The sequence below is a fragment of the Protopterus annectens genome, chromosome 1.part0 (genome assembly GCF_019279795.1).
Source record: "Protopterus annectens isolate FY-2018-M chromosome 1.part0, PAN1.0, whole genome shotgun sequence".
Lineage (NCBI taxonomy): Eukaryota > Metazoa > Chordata > Ceratodontiformes > Protopteridae > Protopterus > Protopterus annectens.
The window spans coordinates 86,335,087-86,355,844 of record NC_056725.1 but is presented as its reverse complement, the minus strand read 5'-3'; the positions used below and the strand labels follow the sequence as shown (position 1 = coordinate 86,355,844).

At 36.8% G+C, this 20,758-nt stretch overlaps 1 protein-coding gene across 4 annotated transcripts in view; it reads right to left on the bottom strand.

Moving 5' to 3' along the window:
- Positions 1–20,758, bottom strand: part of EML2 (EMAP like 2) — a 1,798,491-nt gene that overhangs the window by 239,795 nt on the left and 1,537,938 nt on the right. For all 4 annotated transcript variants that reach the window (XM_044085260.1, XM_044085417.1, XM_044085337.1 and 1 more), the window contains one exon: positions 10,967–11,064. In XM_044085260.1, coding sequence (XP_043941195.1) covers positions 10,967–11,064 — 98 coding nt within the window. The remainder of the gene's footprint in view (positions 1–10,966; positions 11,065–20,758) is intronic.

Here is a 20,758-nt window from a genome sequence, read left to right as displayed (position 1 = left end):
ATCCTTCATTAATGCCTCATTTGATAGTTCCATTTGTTTTAGAACCAAAGTTAAAGAAATGCTTACTAGGAGTGTACAGGACAATAAGACCCTATCTACCACTGGAATCACTTTCTCTACCCTACAGAGAACATTTTCCAGAAACCAAAGGGGTGGGAAGAAGATATGGTTCAGAAAATCACAGGGTTATCACCAGGACACTCCTGGAGACAGAAGGGAGGCAACTCAAATGGGCATCACTACAGGGGCAGAGTCAGACCACATAATCAGGGGTTTCACAGTCCTTTCTCTGAGAAACCCTATTAGAACACCTAATTCTTACCTAAATAATCCTATTTTGGTTTGTGATTTCCTGTGGAGTTGACTGGTAAAAACTAAACTTAAATAAAACTTATTTTATTTTTACCACTGTTTTTTACTGTTTGCAGGAAGGAAGGGATAGCTTGTAGACTAGAAAATTTACTTTGATTTATATGTTGTTTTACCCTTAATTTTCACTGCTGGCTGTTAGAAAGGGATACATTTTAGACACGCAAAGTCTAGCCATCCCAAGGGGGCTAGTCAGCTATAAATTCACACAGACTTTAGATAGGACAATCCAGAGTTTATCTAAACAATAATATCTTGGCTTGTGATTTATTAATCTTTACTGTTAAAAAGAAGTGACTGTGAGCAATAGGAATTACAGCTTTTTGTCTGACCTTCAGAACTTGTACAGTCAGAACAACTTTACTGCAGTTACTTTAGTATCTGGTTGTACATTGCATGTGTGATTTTTCTCATAGAATTTGATTTAAGTTATCTCTGAATTCTGTAGTTACTAATTTTGATTATTCTCTGCTTTTATAATTTTTCATTCCACTAAAGTTGAATATAGATTCTTTAAATGAGTATGCCATTAATAATTTGCTAAAGCACAACCATCTTATACAGTGTAATAAATGCTATGTATATTTAAAGGTAACAGCTGATAACACTGGTGATCTGTGTTAGTCATGTAAAAAGTCAGATGATTTGCTTACAATTATAAGTAGTAAATCTAGACTTACTGATGATGATTGCACTTGTGCGATTAGCAGGGCTTGGAGAGCTGTTGCTTCATATATTAATGACTGGGCTGCTGAGATAAATAATGTTAGGCAAAGAGCAAAATAGAACATATTTAGGAAATGACGTGTCTACTGTCTGTAGAGATCATTCAAGCCCTATGAAACAAGACGATGCCCCTGATAACTTTGGAATAGAGTGTCTAGAAGGAAACAAAAAAGAAAGGAAGAAGTTCACAACAAATAACAAGGAAGAAAAAGAAACTGATAAATATCTGTAAAAAATACGTGCTAAAAAGGACACTGCTTTGTTAGGCAACACAAAGATTACAGGGAATAATAACATTTTTCTATTAGAAAACCTTCCACCTACAGAAAAGGGCATAATTTTTCCAATGAGAATGTAGAAAAAAGAGGCAAGGAGCAGGTGAAAATGAAGAAATCAAAACTGAATGTGGAAGGAATGAACATTACTGCAAGAAAAAATAAAAGACAGATGTTGACTACATGGCTCAAGCTGTGGATATAAAAAGCCACCTGGATGAGAATTAGAAGCTTGCAAATTTAATACTCAATGAAAACAGTGGGATTAATAAGACTAATGGTGAAGATCTTTCCTTTGCAACAATTAAGAGAGCAGATATTACTGTATTAGAAGTTGAAGATTCTTCAGATCTAGTCATAAAAGATATTCTTGTAATCAGAGATTCTTTTATTAGAGGAAATGATGCTAGGATTTGCAGAGAAGATAATGGACATGAGTTAGTGTTATGCTTGCCAGGAGCCAAAATAAAAGAAGATGTGAGACAAGCCATGGAATGGCTTAATCTAAGAAAGTATGGATCTCTTTTCATTCATGTTGGTATAAATGATCTCATCAAGGAGGACTCTCTGACTGTTAGTAGGGATCTTACAGGCCTAGTACTACAACAACTATGTTTTAAAAATGTGATAAGCTAAGGTTTTTAACACCTTCTGAAAGGAATATAATATAATTCAATATACAGGTATCAATATAATCTGAATAGGTGATATAAATATTTAAATTTTTCAAATTTATTCTTTGATTCATATATACTTTATATATATTTATCTGTGCCCTTAAAAAGGACTTTTATATATGTTGCAATGTAAATGTTTGAAGCGTTGATGTTTTAATGGATGTTTGCTAATCAGGTTGACTGCAGAGAGTCATTTTCTATTTAACGTCATATGCATTTATTATTTTCTAACAGCACCAATATATAAATATTTTCAAAGTCATATGACCTAAGTGGGTGTTTTTTTTTCTTTCCAGTGCTGATTAAGTCATTTATGTTTAATCAACAAGGAAGAAAGTGTTCAATTGATTAAAATACATTTTCTGTGGATTATACTGCTTTAATGGTTGGTGTGTTCATTTGGCAGTGGTACTAATGCAGTTGTTTGGTTCCTGGTATTCATGGCTGAACTTATTGTCTGTTACTTTGTTGGATTAGTAGTTTGGATACATTCGTACGTTACTTTGTTGTACATAGTCTAGGTACATTCAGACTGTTAACACAAAAGCAATAGGTTTACGCACAAAACATTATTTGCAAAGTTAAAAACAGATGGAGCAAAATCTGGAGTATAACATTGAGCCATATCATTTAAAACAGAAAAAACAGGGTGGCCAAAAGGGGAAAAGGCATACCCACAGGAAAAGATAAATAACTCCAGTAAGGAAGAAGGAAACAGCTTTTATAACATACGCAAATCAGCACAGGTGGTGGACATAAAATTTTGCTTGATATTAATATCATGAGTGAGGTCAGTTACCAGAACCATTAAGCACTATTACATAGAATAAAGGGTTGTTTATCATGTCCTTGTAGAGATACGGAAGACCTGAATGAGTTTGGAGAACACTTTAAAAAAAAAAAAAAAAAAAAAAAAAAAATGCAAACGGCACTAGAGCTTGATGAAATTCACCCTAGCTTTCTTTCATAAATGAGAAAGTGTTGCTAGTATCAATAATGAATCTTCCTTCACTAAATCAAAGGAGGATGATGGCAGGACTTCCATTTAGCAAATGGGTGCAAGCCAGAATCCATACAGAACTGACCAGTCAGTTGGGATTTACTATAAAGAAAATTAATCAAAACTAAAGTAAATAGCATTAAAATATGTGGAAGACTGTTGCACACATAACCAAAGACTGCATTTTCTAACAAAAGTAAGGTCATGTGGAACAAAGCAGATCAGGGTAATTTTTTCACCACTCATTTTACTCAATGTTGTATCTAGCCATACACAAGAATAAAAGGCATTTGCAGCTCCATAGTTTCAATTTTCAGTCTTTTAATGGCTGAATATACTAGGCACAAAATCTAGGGCATATAACATATGAACAATTAGCAAATTGATTAACAAACTAACCAGTCAGTATATCTCAATCAGATTCAAAATCTTTATCATATTTAAATATATGGGGAAAAAGGCTTATAGACTGCAATACAAATACATTTTAATGACAATGTATTAACAGTTTCACAGCATGAAAAGTTATCACAAAAAAACCTTCCAAAAAAAGTCATTGCTGAGATTTAGTTGTAGGGTATCACCTTTTGCTTTTAAATGTTTCTTTTATAATTCTATTTTAATCAAATTGTCTTAACATAGTAGAAAGAGCTTGAAAGGGCTTTACAAACAAGAATGAAAGCCTTCATAGTATTAAGCAATATCTTTCAGCTTTTCCTGGTTAGGGGTTGCCACAGTGGATCATCAGTCCACAGATTGGTAGTGGCGTTTTACAGTGTCAAGTTACCAGCCTGGATCACAGAAGGCACCCCTCCCCCACACACACACACACACACACACACACACACACACACACACACACACACACACACACACACACACCTACCTGCATGTCTTTAAAGCTCACTTGACCACAGGGAGGACAAGTAGACTCTGCACAGAAGGTGCTCCAGCTGAGAATTGAGCCAAAGAACCTCTTGCTTTGAGGTGACAATGCTAACTACTGCAGCCATATAATGTACACACACATATATATATATATATATATTATATATATATATATATATATATAATATATATATATATATATATATATATATATATATATATATATATATATATATATATATATATATATATATATATGTGTGTGTGTGTGTGTGTGTCCATCTCTATGTATCTACATTTTATATATATATATATATATATGTATATATATATATATATATATATATATATATAAAATATATATATAAATGTATAGATATATATATATATATATATATATACATATATATATACATATATACACACACACACACACACACACACGAGAGAGAGACATATATACTGATCCTCCATATGATCCTCACCTTCAAGTATTTAAGGAATTTACAGTTTTACTTGCATAGTATTTAGATGGATAACAGGATATTTTACAAGTATACTCAGCCACCGCATATCAAATTAGCCTTTCAAAACTAAAATTCCAGCATTAATTACTTGATTGGTAGCCCCTGTAGCAAGGATAAGTAAGCACCCGGAGTAGATGCGCATCACAAATCGATAGGAGTAGTGCTCCTGAAAGAATCACTTGGTAAAACAGATTGCATACCTGAAACCATTAACAAAACTGACTCAGGTGTTTGTAAATGTTTAAGCACATTTTGTATATAAAGTTCAAAATAACTTACAATGCATACTATGATTTTTCATTTGGCATTGTATTCTAAGCCCTACATATTAACTTTTCATCCAAGAATCTAAGCCATTACATAGCACTTATAGTGAATAACCTTGCTTTTGCAGTATGTTTTCATTTATCAAGCGACTTTGAAAAAAACATCTGCCATTGCTGCAAAACTTGTTATCTCTCAAATGGTCTTGGTATGGAGAAACTTTCACTAGTAAACAAAAATGATCTTGTAAAAATAGTTGTTTATTATTGCAAAAACATGGCATTCTTTTGTTTCTAATGGCATACCAAAGTATGCTTCCCTGAAAATGATCCATGTGGATCAGTGTTCTAACCCAACTAACACGTGAATAAAATAAAAAAATAACTAAATAAAACATTCTATAGGCAACAAACCTGAAGCACAAAATTTCCAGATAGCATATACATTTCCAAGTCTCTCTTGTAAGGAATGGGAAATAAAATGATCATTGTAAGAATAATACAATACCAATGATTTCTTAAAAAAAAATATCAGGAACATAAGCAGTTCTATTCCATAAAGCCTACTCAAAAGGTTTGCATACATGCCGACAAACTGTGCGTCATGGCTGTACCACACTGCTGAATGTAAAACTCACCAATGAATTCAAAAATAACTGAGTTATACAGAAATACAGTAATTGTAGCAACCAGTAAGATCCTTGCTGGTAAGAAAATATAAGAGTACTTCTAATTCATTGTCATCAACACAAATGTAGAGGGATTGCAGTAGCCTTTGCTTAATTCAAAATCCCATACTCTAAAAAAACTAGTTAAAAAATGTCTTCAAATATGAGTGAAGCCGTCTCTGAGAATTAAATTGTCTCCCTGGTGGTAAAAACAGATTTAGGTATTTTAGGAAGGATGTTAACAAATTCTTAGACTCGTGTAAATACTTGTTTTTATTTTATTTTTTGGTAATATTACACTGCAGTGCATAGATGGGAACTAAGATGAAGGAAGACAAGCAATGATTCATAAACTCAGGGCAGACATTGCTGTTATCTTCAGAAATACAAGCTGACAAGGCAGTGTGGGATATTGGTGATGCTGAGTAGATGTGAAGAGTGATGAGCAAGCCAAGCTACAAAAAATAAAATTAGTTATGAGGTCACAGAGAAAGAAAGCATCAAACCAGTCCACCTCAGCTGGAACTGACAGCTTGAGGAACTTCAACACTGATGACATCCCTTATTATCTCGGCGCCACTTCTTTAGGAATGAGAAGTCTCACGGCTAAAGCATCTGTGCTGATTCTAATGTTTTCAGAGCTGCCTCTACGTTCAATAGCTCAAGTTAGAGGTATTCCTCTGAGTCAAACTCGACTGGGCTTGGGAAAGTTCCTGTGTCCTCTGATAGCAGGGACACTTCCTCGGCTCAGATCATGGCATCAGCCTTAGAGGCTTTTGAATGGGTCCAAGCAGTCAAGTGATGCCTTTAGATATGGATCTGTCCTGGACTCCCAGGGTATTTTATTGACACAGGTATGGATGAAGGTAAAGTTTCCGTTTTGATCCCCTCTAGAAGACGTCACATTTGGTGGCATTCTAGATTGATTTATCAAGGAGGGAGTGGTGTCACAAAAACTCCTTCCCCAGACAAATCTGTGTTCCTCAAGGCATTTGCTACTGGCTCATCTGCAACATATGCCCTCATAGATCCTAGGGCACAGTGGGCATAAAAGGACCCTGATGTCACTAAAAAAACAGATAGGATTTTAGTAGCCCCAAAAGACAGGAAACATTGCAGTAAAAGGCCACCAGTAGATGCCATGGTAGTAGCAGCAACCACAAAAAGGAACAGTTCAAGGAAAGCTCTTCTTTTTATCCTCCTAACAGGGGGTCATGAGAGCTGGACAGATTGAGGAAACAGATTTATGCTTCAGTGGTATTCATACTTAAGAGTGCTGTACATGTGACATGTTTTCAGTGGGACTTGATCAAGGAGCTTAGCAAGTCCCTCGCAGGTTAATTACCAGTGGATGTTCAAAAAGCAGTGGATACCCAACTGTCTACCCTGCAAGTCCCTTCCAACATGGCCGTGCATCTCCTCTCTACTGCAGTCAATGGTACAGCAAGAGCATTAGGCACTAGTATCATCTGTTGGCATGTCTGGATGAGTCTTTGCGATGGGTGTAAATCTTTATGACATCCTTCATTAATGCCTCATTTGATAGTTCCATTTGTTTTAGAACCAAAGTTAAAGAAATGCTTACTAGGCGTGTACAGGACAATAAGACCCTATCTACCACTGGAATTTCTCTAGCCTACAGAGAACCTTTTCCAGAAACCAAAGGGGTGGTAAGAAGATATGGTTCAGAAAATTACAGAGTTATCACCAGGACACTCCTGGAGACAGAAGGGAGGCAACTCAAATGGGCATCACTACAGGGGCAGGGGCAGAGTCAGACCACATAATCAGGGGTTTCACTGTCCTTTCTCTGAGAAACCCTATCAGAACACCTAATTCTTACCTAAATAATCCTATTTTGGTTTGTGATTTCCTGTGGAGTTGACTGGAAAAAATTAAACTTAAATAAAACTTATTTTATTTTTACCACTGTTTTTTACTGTTTGCAGGAAGGAAGTGATAGCTTGTAGACTAGAAAATTTACTTTGATTTATATGTTGTTTTACCCTTAATTTTCACTGCTGGCTGTTAGAAAGGGATACATTTTAGACACGCAAAGTCTAGCCATCCCAAGGGGGCTAGTCAGCTATAAATTCACACAGACTTTAGATAGGACAATCCAGAGTTTATCTAAACAATAATATCTTGGCTTGTGATTTATTAATCTTTACTGTTAAAAAGAAGTGACTGTGAGCAATAGGAATTACAGCTTTTGTCTGACCTTCAGAACTTGTACAGTCAGAACAACTTTACTGCAGTTACTTTAGTATCTGGTTGTACATTGCATGTGTGATTTTTCTCATAGAATTTGATTTAAGTTATCTCTGAATTCTGTAGTTACTAATTTTGATTATTCTCTGCTTTTATAATTTTTCATTCCACTAAAGTTGAATATAGATTCCTTAAATGAGTATGCCATTAATAATTTGCTAAAGCACAACCATCTTATACAGTGTAATAAATGCTATGTATATTTAAAGGTAACAGCTGATAACACTGGTGATCTGTGTTCGTCGTGTAAAAAGTCAGATGATTTGCTTACAATTATAAGTAGTAAATCTAGACTTACTGATGATGATTGCACTTGTGCAATTAGCAGGGCTTGGAAAGCTGCTGCTTCATATATTAATGGCTGGGCTGCTGAGATAAATAATGTTAGGCAAAGAGCAAAATAGAACATATTTAGGAAATGACGTGTCTACTGTCTGTAGAGATCATTCAAGCCCTATGAAACAAGACAATGCCCCTGATAACTTTGGAATAGAGTGTCTAGAAGGAAACAAAAAAGAAAGGAAGAAGTTCACAACAAATAACAAGGAAGAAAAAGAAACTGATAAATATCTGTAAAAAATACGTGCTAAAAAGGACACTGCTTTGTTAGACAACACAAAGATTACAGGGAATAATAACATTTTTCTATTAGAAAACCTTCCACCTACAGAAAAAGGCATAATTTTTCCAATGAGAATGTAGAAAAAAGAGGCAAGCAGCAGGTGAAAAGGAAGAAATCAAAACTGAATGTGGAAGGAATGAACATTACTGCAAGAAAAAATAAAAGACTACATGGCTCAAGCTGTGGATATACAAAGCCACCTGGATGAGAATTAGAAGCTTGCAAATTTAATACTCAATGAAAACAGTGGGATTAATAAGACTAATGGTGAAGATCTTTCCTTTGCAACAATTAAGAGAGCAGATATTACTGTATTAGAAGTTGAAGATTCTTCAGATCTAGTCATAAAAGATATTCTTGTAATCAGAGATTCTATTATTATAAGAAATTATGCTAGGATTTGCAGAGAAGATAATGGACATGAGTTAGTGTTATGCTTGCCAGGAGCCAAAATAAAAAAAGATGCGAGACAAGCCATGGAATGGCTTAATGTAAGAAAGTATGGATCTCTTTTCATTCATGTTGGTATAAATGATCTCATCAAGGAGGACTCTCTGACTGTTAGTAGGGATCTTACAGCTCTCTTAGATAGCATAGCTTGTACTGGTGTTAGGATGTATTTTTCACAAATCACATATAGAAAGGAGAGTCAGGTCACTGTGAATGAAAATATTTTTTGAGTAAATACCCACATGGAAAAAAATCTCCTGTTTTAAAAAATGGAAATGTGTAGAGCATCCAAGCCTAGTTTTGGATGTTCAGACAGGACAGAGTGCATTTATCAAGATCAGGAAAAAGAACTTTGTCAAACATTGCAAAACAGCTGCTGCAAAACACTAGGCAGGATTTTTGCCAGGTCGAAATTTTAATAGTTCACAGATAGCGACATTTGATGCATCTCTGGAGTCTATTCCAGGTTCTTTTAAGTTCTGAAAAACACAAGGGACCTCAGGCTATTTTGGACCTCAGCTATCATAATCAAGAAATACGGCACAGTTCTGGATGGTCACGGTATGTTCCATATTGCCTCTATTGAGGAAGGATGATTGAGGAAGGATGATTGGATGTGCTCATTGGTCTCCAGAATGCATACTATCACATAAAGATACAGAGGCAATCCAGGAGATTTCTGGCTGGGAGACGGTCATTTTCATTTCAAAGCACTGCCCTTCGGTCTCTTGATAGTCCCCTGTGCATTCACAAAATTACTGCAGTGGGGGGGGTAGCAGGTCATCTCCAACTGCAAGGGATCAAGTGGATTCTGTACATAGAAGATTGTCTCTTTACTGATGCTTCCAGGGATCTACTGGCACAACACTAGAATCTATTATTCCACCTTGTACAGTTACTGGTGATAACAGTCAAAACATTAACCATTTCCCATGCAACAAACAGTTTATAGGATGTCACATCAACATGGTCCTCCAAACTGCTAAGCTTCCAGACCCCAGAGTGCTATCCCTATGTCTGATGGGTCTGATAGGTAATTCAACAGCCTCTTCCTCAAGCAAGGTTGAGTCTTCATCCATTAGGTTTGATGGCCTCTACAATTATACTACTTCTCCTAGTAAGATATCACATGAGAGTATTACAGTGGACTTGTTCAGTTAAATGGTGACAACGTCTACATCTCCTTTACACAAAGATTCGTCTCATATAAGTTTACAAAGATCATATCAAATGGTGTATAATTTTTTCCATCAGTAATGGAAGGAACAGCTTTTTGTTCACAAAACTTCTGGGCCACAGTAACCACAAACACTTCCCTTCTTGGTTGGGAAGGCATTTTGATGGTAAGACTATTAGAAATTCTTGTTCACCAGTAGAGGCCACTCTTCAAATTGATATCCTGGACATGAGAGCAGTCCATCTAGCATTACAGGTCTTTAAGGACTTCTTCCCCAAGAGTGCGATATCCATCTAGACGGACACAGTAGCAAAGGTCTGGTACATCCACAAACACGATCATACCCACTTTGCCAAGAGGCAATGGTTGATGTTTTTCCAACATTTCTGACAGTAATACACATCATGAGGATGTCAAATGTGTTAGCAGACGAGTTGAACAGATTGATTCTACTGCCTCATGAGTGGTCTCTCAACCAGACTGTGGCAAAAAAAAAATTTTAGCCACTGGAGCCAACCTTGATGCAACCCCTTTGCCTCAAACCTGAACAAGTACAGCAGCTACTTTGCCCTTATCTCTCATAACTCCATTTTGGCCCTGACAGGTCCGGTTACCCCTTTTTCTGGGCTCATTTGATACACCTACCTTGGCAGTTTGATCCCAAACCCAATCCAAATCTCCTGAGTTACCCCATTCAGACTGCATCTACTAGATCTAAAAGCCCTAAAGTTGACTGCATGGTTCCTCCCAATTGTAATAACAGCCAGAATGGCAGGCTATTATCTTTGGTGGTCCACATTACTTCTGCCTCATAAAAAAGTCTAACAAAAAGATACAAAGTGAATCGAAAGATGAATTCTATTTATGCTTCCTCGAGCATTAGATCCCTTTTCTGCTCCTTATCCATTGATTTGAGACTTCCTATCAGAACTTTTCAGATACACAAACACAATGAGAAAGAAAGAGAGAACAAGTGTGTATTATACACTTTTATTGCTCATTAATTTAAAAAGAAATGTGCTTGTTTACATTTTTTTATGAAACTGTACTTACTGAGCACTTTCCATTCCGACAGTATTTTCTGCCATTCTCTGTCACAGCATAAAGATAGATAAAATTGTCATGTGACCCAACTGCAAGGTAGTTTCCATCTGTAAATGAAATAAAATAACTTGACTGCAGCTACCATCACAAAACAACTGTGTATCCTTTTAAACATCTTTTATTAAATCATCACATTTTAAAGAGTAAGGAGTACACAAATATTAAGAGAAAACAAAACAAACCATAATCTGTTTCCATCTATTAGTGTCATGTAGTATACATAGGTTTTGGCCTTACCAATTTTCATTCCCTCCAGTATTGCATGAATTGATCAGAAACTGCCTTCCCTTAAATCTCACTTCCTCTTCATGAATATTATTCTGAACATACTGCTCCCACAATTACATGTTTCAATGAAATGTGTTCCTTCCTCTTCACAAAAGATCTCACCTCTAGGTCATAACTTCTTTATAATATTTACAATTGCTGTTACTTTTGGTATACGTTTTTATTTAAATTTTTAATACTTGCTTTTTGGCAGTTAAGGACCATGGTGGTGCAGCGGTTATTGTTGTCGCCTGGCATGTGCATTAATAGAACCTGCTGGAGGGACAGAACTGTGTCCCAGAGGTCACCACACCTTTGGAACAGAGTCCCACTTCATGTCAAACAGAGCTCCTCATTGACCCTCTTCAAACGTAATCTGGATGACTGGATGGGTAACTGTAAATTCACCCCAAGGGTTCCACCTGTCTCTCTCTCTCCTGGACAGGGGCAATAGGTGCTGATAGTGGAAACAAGGCTAGAACTTGACTCTGCTTCTATGATCCCTGACAGCTTGTCAGAGAGGAAGTCTCTTATTGTAGTTATTGCATGTGATTCATCATATATCCTTCTTATCTCCATTATTCTGTTGGGGGAATGCAACATTTACTATTGCCTTACTTATAAAAATCCTAGCTGACTCTATTGAATGCTTTTCTCTACCTCAAGACTCACCAGCAATAACAGTACGTATTTTCTTGCACTCCACTTCACTCTGTATCATCATTGCTTTATTAATGTTGTCAAATATTTGCCTCCCCTCCACAAAATCACACAGATTCATATTATCAGTTATGGCAATATATTTGCCATTCTCTTAGCTTTTTTCTCACAAGATACTGATATTTCCACCCTGCAAAATATTTTTAGACAAAGCCTTGTAGATCTTAATCACTTTCTTACCCCCAACTTGCAAATTTCCACCTTAATACTATCCTGGAGACTCGCATGTTGATTGCTTACCATCACTGTTTTTTCTTTCATCTTTACTATCTTAGCTATTAAATGTTGAGCATTATCATCTGTAAACTATAACACTGTCTTTCATAAATGTATCCATTTATGCCTTTTCTTCCATATTCCTCTAGTATAACCATATTTTCATACAATTTCCAAAATATCCAATACCTCTACAGAATCTCTGGGTATTTTTATATCCCTTTCTACCTTATCTTGCCCAAGTCACTGGGCTAAACATTTTTGTACTGCAGAGTTGTTATAAAAAACAGTTACTTAACGACTTAGATGATAATGTACAAATTGACAAAATAAAAGTAGCCTATCTATTCTCAAATTGCATTTCCTCAATAGTTGCTTACCTTGGTTGTCCCATTTAAGTTTGCATTCTCACTTTTTAAGGAAGATCTCTTCCAAAAAATGCCCTGTATAGCCATGACCCCACACACACACACACACACACACACACACACACACACTGACTACCCTGCAAGAACTTCTCTTGTTGATGTTCAGACATCACATCACATCAGGGGTCAGCAGAGTCCATTACTTAGGCAGGAAGAGGGAGCAAGGTATACAGAGAGATGAACTTCAGCCTAAGACAGTCTTACTTGCATTTTTGTCTAATTTTCAATTTTAACGTTTGATTATAAGTTGTTGGTTAATCTGGTCTTCAAACCTCCATGCATTCCGCATTCCTTTTATGTGAAAAAAAATTTGAAAGTTGCTCCTGTTTCATGCTCACACAAGCACATCATACGCAGCACAAAGTCCACACCTCTTAATGGTCTCTGATTTTGCCTAATGTCACTGAATCTTACCCTTCATCTATCTATAACTTCTATAAAACGCTGCTGATTTTGTATCATATTTTTACCCTGCTCATCCCTTGCAAAGCTTTCAGTTTTCGAGTAAATCACTGAGGACTACAGCCAGACTAGTAATGCTAGATATTCGAGTTTCAAAGTTTATAGTTCATTTTGCCTGGAAAATATATGCTAATACAAACCTGTTCCATTAATGCAATCAAGCCACGTGCAGCATTAACATGATACTTTCAAAAAATGGAAGAAAGAGACTCAGACCTAGGGTAGGAAGTGCAGGAAAGATCCAACTTTCCATCACAAAAATGACAAGTGTGATGACCCAGTACTGCTCTCAAGTCCGTGGAGAGCCAAATTTTGTGAGCAGGAAATAATTGTAAAATAAAACAAAAAAGTAAATTGAATTTCCAGAATGGGAAACCATCCTGTCAGCCCAGAGAAAAGAAAATGTCTGCAGATATGTGCAATAAAATGGTTGCATATGATCTGTATGTACAGTACCCAGATGCCAGCTTATTTTTCCTTTAGCACTCTATAGTCAATCTGCCTATACTGAGAGATCCTCCCTCATCTGCAGTACATTAACCATTGTAAACTCACCTCTAAATAAATCATATGAATTATTACCCCATCATGCTCGGTCTTATTTCTACTGTGTTTTCAAGTCCCATTTTCAATTTATCCCTCTCACTATCCCATCAGAATTTATATCCGTCATCCCTAATAACTCCTGAATCTACTACACATTCCTTAAATTCATCTCTTTTAAGAGATAATTAGGAACATGCCCAAGTCTCAAGTTTACATCTTTACCCTGCACATTTTTCTTAGTTTTTATTGAATGATTTGAAAAAATTATTACATAGGTCAAAAATTTTCAATTAAATACACACAACCCTGCAAACTATAATTTTTATCTAATCTAACCCAGTTATTGTATCACGGGGAATGGTCTTTAAATTATGTCAGAGTTCCTATTTAATTCATGTCTTCCACATCAAATTCTTGTATGTACATTTCTTCAGAAATCTACCCACTTTTGTTATATTTTCTTTTTTAGGTTCCCAAATACAGTCTCACTGCTGCAAATTAGGTTCCAGTCCCCACCATAAATAATATTCCCTGCTGAAAGCTTATTTGTTCCAGAATTCTCCTAGGTTCCATAACAGCAGTTTTAGGTGAAATAAAAAATACATGTCGGCACAAGCTTCCTCTCCTGCCAATAGCCTCCTATAACTACAAGTCTACCATTATTGCCTTTTTAAAACTTCTGTCACTTTTGGATCATTATTATTACTTCCTTTTACCTTTGTCCCTGATATTCTGTCCTATTTTTAGGGTCCCATTTTCACACACACTGCCCATATGTAGTAGTCCCTGCAGCTCCCTGCCATCAGTTAAGACATTACTTCTTAATTAACTTTGCAAAAGCCCATTAGCACAAACCTGACTCAACTATGCTTGGAAATAATTTACCTCATTATGCAGGTTCAACATCATTACAAGTATGTTTTTCACTGGTTAAAATTTCACAGATGGTAGTATTATTACTAGTACGAAATCTTGCTAGGTGACCTTTTATACACATTTACAACTGAATATGTTTACAGCTGATACTTTGTTACTAGCTTTTAACAAAGGCTTTACTACAGGTCAGTTAAAGTTTCATTGCATAATAATATCTCAGCTAGAACATACATTACAGCATTTTCAGGGTCACTTAAATGACCACTTTCTTAAAGCAGCAAATAAAGCCCTTTTAAACTTATCACTAACATTTCTTATCATTTTACTTTTAGTATAATGACCCACAGGATCTAAATATAATTCAAGAACATACTGTAAATCACATAATTGAGATATTAATATTCAGTTAGGAGAAACATTCACTTATGAAACTTTTGAGTATATGTCTTAGATCACCAGCTTTACCACAGTTCGGATATTCATTTCCTTCCATGTAAATGAAGATATTTAAAGGTTAGTTTGTTGGGCTTAAAGGATTCTAGCCCTTTCACTCTGGTACCATCCTGCCTGGTGCATGTACCCTTTGTAGACTACAAGGTAAACACTGAGGTCTTCCTCCCTGGCTAGTTGCTTATAGGTGGAACCATTTTTGGAATCACCATGGATTCGGAAATCACCACCACCCCCTCAGCTGCAGCAGAAATAGTCTGAAACAGTTGTTTAACTGCAGTCATCATGATGAAAATAAATATACTCCACCCAAAAAACACTCAAAAAACCTCCCAAGTCACAACAAAAAACTGATGGCACCCCAGCTGGTGAAAACATTTACTCAGACTTGTGGTCTTTTATGCAGTGAAAGACATAAGTTAGATCTTTTTGGCAGGAAAAAATTGTGTGCAAAATATGCCAGCTGCTCCCAGCACTGCAGCATCAAATCAGGCAGCAGATGTAACCAATCCATACTGTGTTTTTATTAAAAAGAAAATCATAAAGCTACAGTCCCTTCTTTAACACTGAAATAGAGGATCTCAGTAGTATTTCATACCAGTTCTGCTACAGCCCCAAAGTGCTTTCATACAGCTTCATTAAGTCTGGATATTTAAACTCTGCAGACTACTTCAGGTTCTTCCAGATAGATTTTTCTTTGCTGTAGTGTGCTCTCCACAGCTCCTGCTCCACGCATAAATTCCACAAGCAATGGCAGAATAACTTTTCTGATTACTACAGCCATCGTCTTCTATTTTATATAACATACAATAAAATAATTGCTTGTTAACAGCAGTCTCTCTATGACAGCCTAATAAAAAAATATATAAAATGTACTACTAAGAAACACATTTACAAATTAACAACCATACTTGCAATATGTTCAATAAAGCAACGTCTTTAGGCTTTTCCCAGTTAGGGGTCGCCATAGCGGATCACCAGTCTGCAGATTGATTGGCAGTGGTGTTTTTATGGTGTTGAGTTGCCAGCCTGGTGCCCAACCTTCACAGAAGGTGCGCACACACACACACACACACACACACACACACACACACACACACACACACACACACACCTTCCTGCATGTCTTTAAAACTCACACGACTGCAGGGAGGACATGCAGACTCCGCACAGAAGGAGCTTCAGACGAGAATCAAATAAAATGGTGCACAGAACATCACTGACACGTATGATGAGAATAGCCACATCAGCTTACTAATGCATATGTCATAGCAAAGATTTACATATATATATATATATATATATATATATATATATATATATATATATATGTTGTTGTCACGCATGTCTTTCGAACACTACCCAACCGCGGGGAGGACATGCAGACTCCACACAGAAGGCACTCCCAAGCCACGCTGAGAATCGAACTGGAGAACCTCTTGCTGTGAGGTAACAATGCTACCGCCGTACCACTGTGGTTACAAAGATTTATATATATATATATATATATATATATATATATATATATATATATATATATAAGATTTATATATATATATATATATATATATATAAATATACACAAACATTTACATAAACACTACATACATACATACATATATTAGATGAATGCTTGAGCACACAGAGAAGAACTTTTTCCTTACCTAGTCTCATCTCAGTCCCCATACTATTATCGGCACAAATGTTTTACATGCGAGCGGTGTAACTAAACACTACAGAAATATTATGCTTTTATTCTAACATCAACCAGCCTTTGTGCCTATGACAGCAAACATGTAATAAACACAAAAATGAGTAAAGTCTACAGGCTACGATAAATACAGTAAGAAAAAGTATACAGATACATACCTTGGAATGGTTAATGAATCTAAGACATATGAAAAAGAAGTTGTTTGGATTCCAAGAGCTCCCTATTTTGGTAAACTCTTGAAGTTACACTGGTTGTCAGCCTCACAGAACTTGAGCCAGAAAAGAATAAACTGCTGAAGGCACTTGGTTTCATCCATGGGGGGTCACTAGCAGTCCCCATGTGTCTAAATGGTGGTTCCTACATAGTTAAAAGGTACAAGAAGCTCTTTTGAGATTCGAGCAGATTACTAGAAAATACATTACTGAAGGCCAGGCAACAGACAACCAAGTCATAAATCACAATTAGAAAATCAGATGAAAAAGTGTACTTAATTCAGAAGATATTCTGCAGACAGTTATGCAAAGAGGTTTGACAAATGTTGACATGCTGTCTTGAAATATCAGCTACTAACGGAGGATGCGACCAAAATATCATCCCTTCAACATGAATGCCAAATTAGTTACCACTATATGATAACAGGCTAGAGGACAGATGCTACAGAATGTTTGTAGGTGGCAAGAAATTCAAGGCAACAGTCTTAGAAGAATTTACCCTAATTGTTTTTCATGCATTAATGGCTTCAGGACATTTGGTAAAACAAGGGGAGGTAAATCTGGATATCATCTGTACAGTAAAGTATACAGTTCTGGTCTTTTCATGGTATCACTGAAAAGCAGTATATACAGGGTGAACAAACAGTCACAAAACAGTACTCATCAGAAACTTACTGTTCAGAAGGAAAGTGACAGATATGTCTACACTTGACAATAACCTCTCAGTGTGTGTGCACCATACTGATAAGAGGCATGCTGACCTAGTGTGGGTGAAACATCCCAGAATATCCTTAAGTACTCAAAGAGGACTGCAAGGCCAACCACGTTAAATACAGTGAGGTGTGAAAAGGTCAGGGAGAACTGTATCAGAACAACCGCTCTTCCTACTACCAAGCAGGTGGCACTAGAGAACAGAGATATCAAGGTCATTGGCCATGCAAACCACTGCAATGTCAGTAGTCGGATATTCAAACCAGACTAAATATCCCAGAAAGCCTACGAGTTTGTAAGAAAGTTTCAAGCTGCTTATACATCACTTTCTAATAACATTCCCCAGAAATGAAACATTATAAATACGCCAAACAGTTATCCTACAATGCACAAATTCAAAATAACATTTTTCAAAGAAAGTTAAAATTAAAGTCTACTTAAGTAGGAATCAAAAACTTGCATTCTCAAGGGTATCTCACACTCATAAAAATGAAATGCTCAAGTATATGCCCAAGTCAGCAGAAGCACAGCCAGTGATAGATCAAGCCAAAAGATTGGACACAGACTTCAAGCAAAATATACGAGATGGAAACATCAACATATTCTAACTTGCAACATGTCCAAGCCAGTGATATATTTACTGAACTGTCAAGTCCACTGGTTGCAAAAGGGAAAGTATCTTGCCTAGTGGCGTCTACTTTGCCCATTTAGAATCAAGTACTTTGCCAATGTAGAATCAAGTAGCCAGCTGATAAACAGAAAAAGAAACATTTCAAGTTATAAGACCAGGTGCACTGTACAGCCTGTTTATTACTTCAAAGAGCTAGACAAGTTGATTTTTGTTTTTATGAGTGACATCTCCCTGAACAGATAAAGTGCTTTAATGGAGACCTCAAACTGGCACCATGGCCAATTTGTAGCTTCAGCTCATACTCCAGTCTTAGTCCTGCCTTCAGAGAATGGGGAATTGAAGATTATGTCACGGCACACAACACAGGAAGAATGAATGTACTACATGAAAGGAAGTGGCCTAGGTATGGAATCTCAGAACTTTTATATGTAATCATGAGCATAAACAGATCATCCCTATTAAAGTATAAAAAGAGAAAATCAAGGCCTAAAGAAATATAACTATCAGTATTTTTTTAATTCATGAATTATACCAGCACACTGTCAGGAGAAACAATACAAACTAGTTCAAGGTTAAAGAGGACAAGGTGCTGGTAACATAAAATGGTTCTACCTCAAGTCAGAGGTGACAATATCAAGTTGAAATATCAGGTCAAAAGAAGGAGTGTGCATAGGAGTTGACAGAGGTAATGACAAAAACAAACCTCAAAACGTCCTTAATAGCAACTCTTTAGCAACAGCAAGAGGTCATCAGTAACCCTTTAAGATCACCTGATACCATTCAGATTGGGCAAATGAAATTTAAGCAGTAAGCCAATTAACTCCTCAAAGAAGGTCTTCACATTTCCAGGTGGTTAGTAAATGCAAAGGACCTCATTCTGCTCCTGCTTCCACATGCACTGAAAGATGAAGGTACTGTGTAATGAAGCTGTGACGATGACTCAGATCATGCAAGACTGATGAGGGTCTTTGGTACTGAGAGAGCTGAATGGTGGAGTCTGGGAATGAACAGTCAAATACTGGCTTGTCCAGCCAGTAGCAATGCAGACTGCATATTGTGCACGGTTTCTCCAGTAGATGTCTGCATTGCTGTTGGCCAGCAGTAATGTATGCACCTACTGGAGACAGTGCACAATACGCAGCCTATGAGCCAGTGACAAGCACTTGGCTCTGTAAAACTGCATGCACATGGTAGTCATTATAGAGCAAGTGCAGGAACATGGACAACCACAGAAGATGGTATGGCAGGCTCTCGAATATGCCAGCTTGCACATCATCTGCCAGTGGAGAGGTTAAGGACATATCAATAAAAACCCTGATAGTTGCCTGGATGAAGACCTTACCCCTTAAAAACAGGCATATGGCTATCAGGCAGGCAACAGGAAACAAAGATAAAGCTGATTGTACTGTCCCAAAGTGGATGAACTAACTGACTTCAGCAAAACAAACTGCTAACCCACTAATAATTGTACATCTAGAAGGTACTGTATAAGAGACCATATTTAGTCATTTCCATAGAGATTCACATGGTTGTAGTGGCATGATATTAAAGAAAGTAACTAACTTATTAATATTAAGAAGGGTGATAAACTTGTGTTTATTTACACACAAGTACATGAATGAAATGCAAATATAGTAAAATAAAAAGCAAGAGAAAGGATTTTTGGGAGTGAGACACAAACATGAAATCAAAGAGGAAATATTTATCATACAAAAACTCAACACGCAATGTTCACAGACACCATTAAAAAAAATAAAATTCTGACTTGGGAAGAAATTAAATGTTTGGTTTAAGGCCATTGTTAATGAGTAAATACTGATAGTACAGAAGGGAGGAAAGCAAATACATGCTATATATAGCAGGATTCAACACTCCAGCAAAATGTGCACTGGATGTTGCTCTTTTGCCAGTATCTGTTTTTCAATATTGCCACCAACTGCTTGCAGGTCCATCTTGAGGTGACATATTTCTTAATATCGAGTCCTTATGTATAGCTCCTGAACTTAGGGATGAACCTGAGAAGCTGTGTTTGCAACGATGATGCATCCTCCCACCACACACACAAACATACACGCACACACACACACATGCACAGTGGACAGACAATTCCAGCAGATTAAACAGCTGGGACTGCTGTTACAGTCTACATTAGACAGGGGAAGGTGGTACCAACACTTGTGCCAGTCACCTCTGACTGATTCTGTAGAACTGACTTGTTCCCTGTCTTACCTGATACAGTTTCCAGCTACTATCCCATCAGGTGGCAGTGGCAGTGAAGACACTGCATATTTTAAATGTTTCTAGAACTAGTCTCCCACCCCAAACATCTTCCCTTCTCATGACTGTGCTACCCTGGTGCCACACTTGAAAAAGGGGCTGGCATGTTGCTGGCTTCTCTTCCCAGCAGAAGTTAAGTGATCTGCAAAATCTACTTGGCACGGTTACTTTGGTGCACAGAAGTAGTTCTGCATCACTTATAATCAGTTTAAAGAAAGACAACGCAATGCTGCA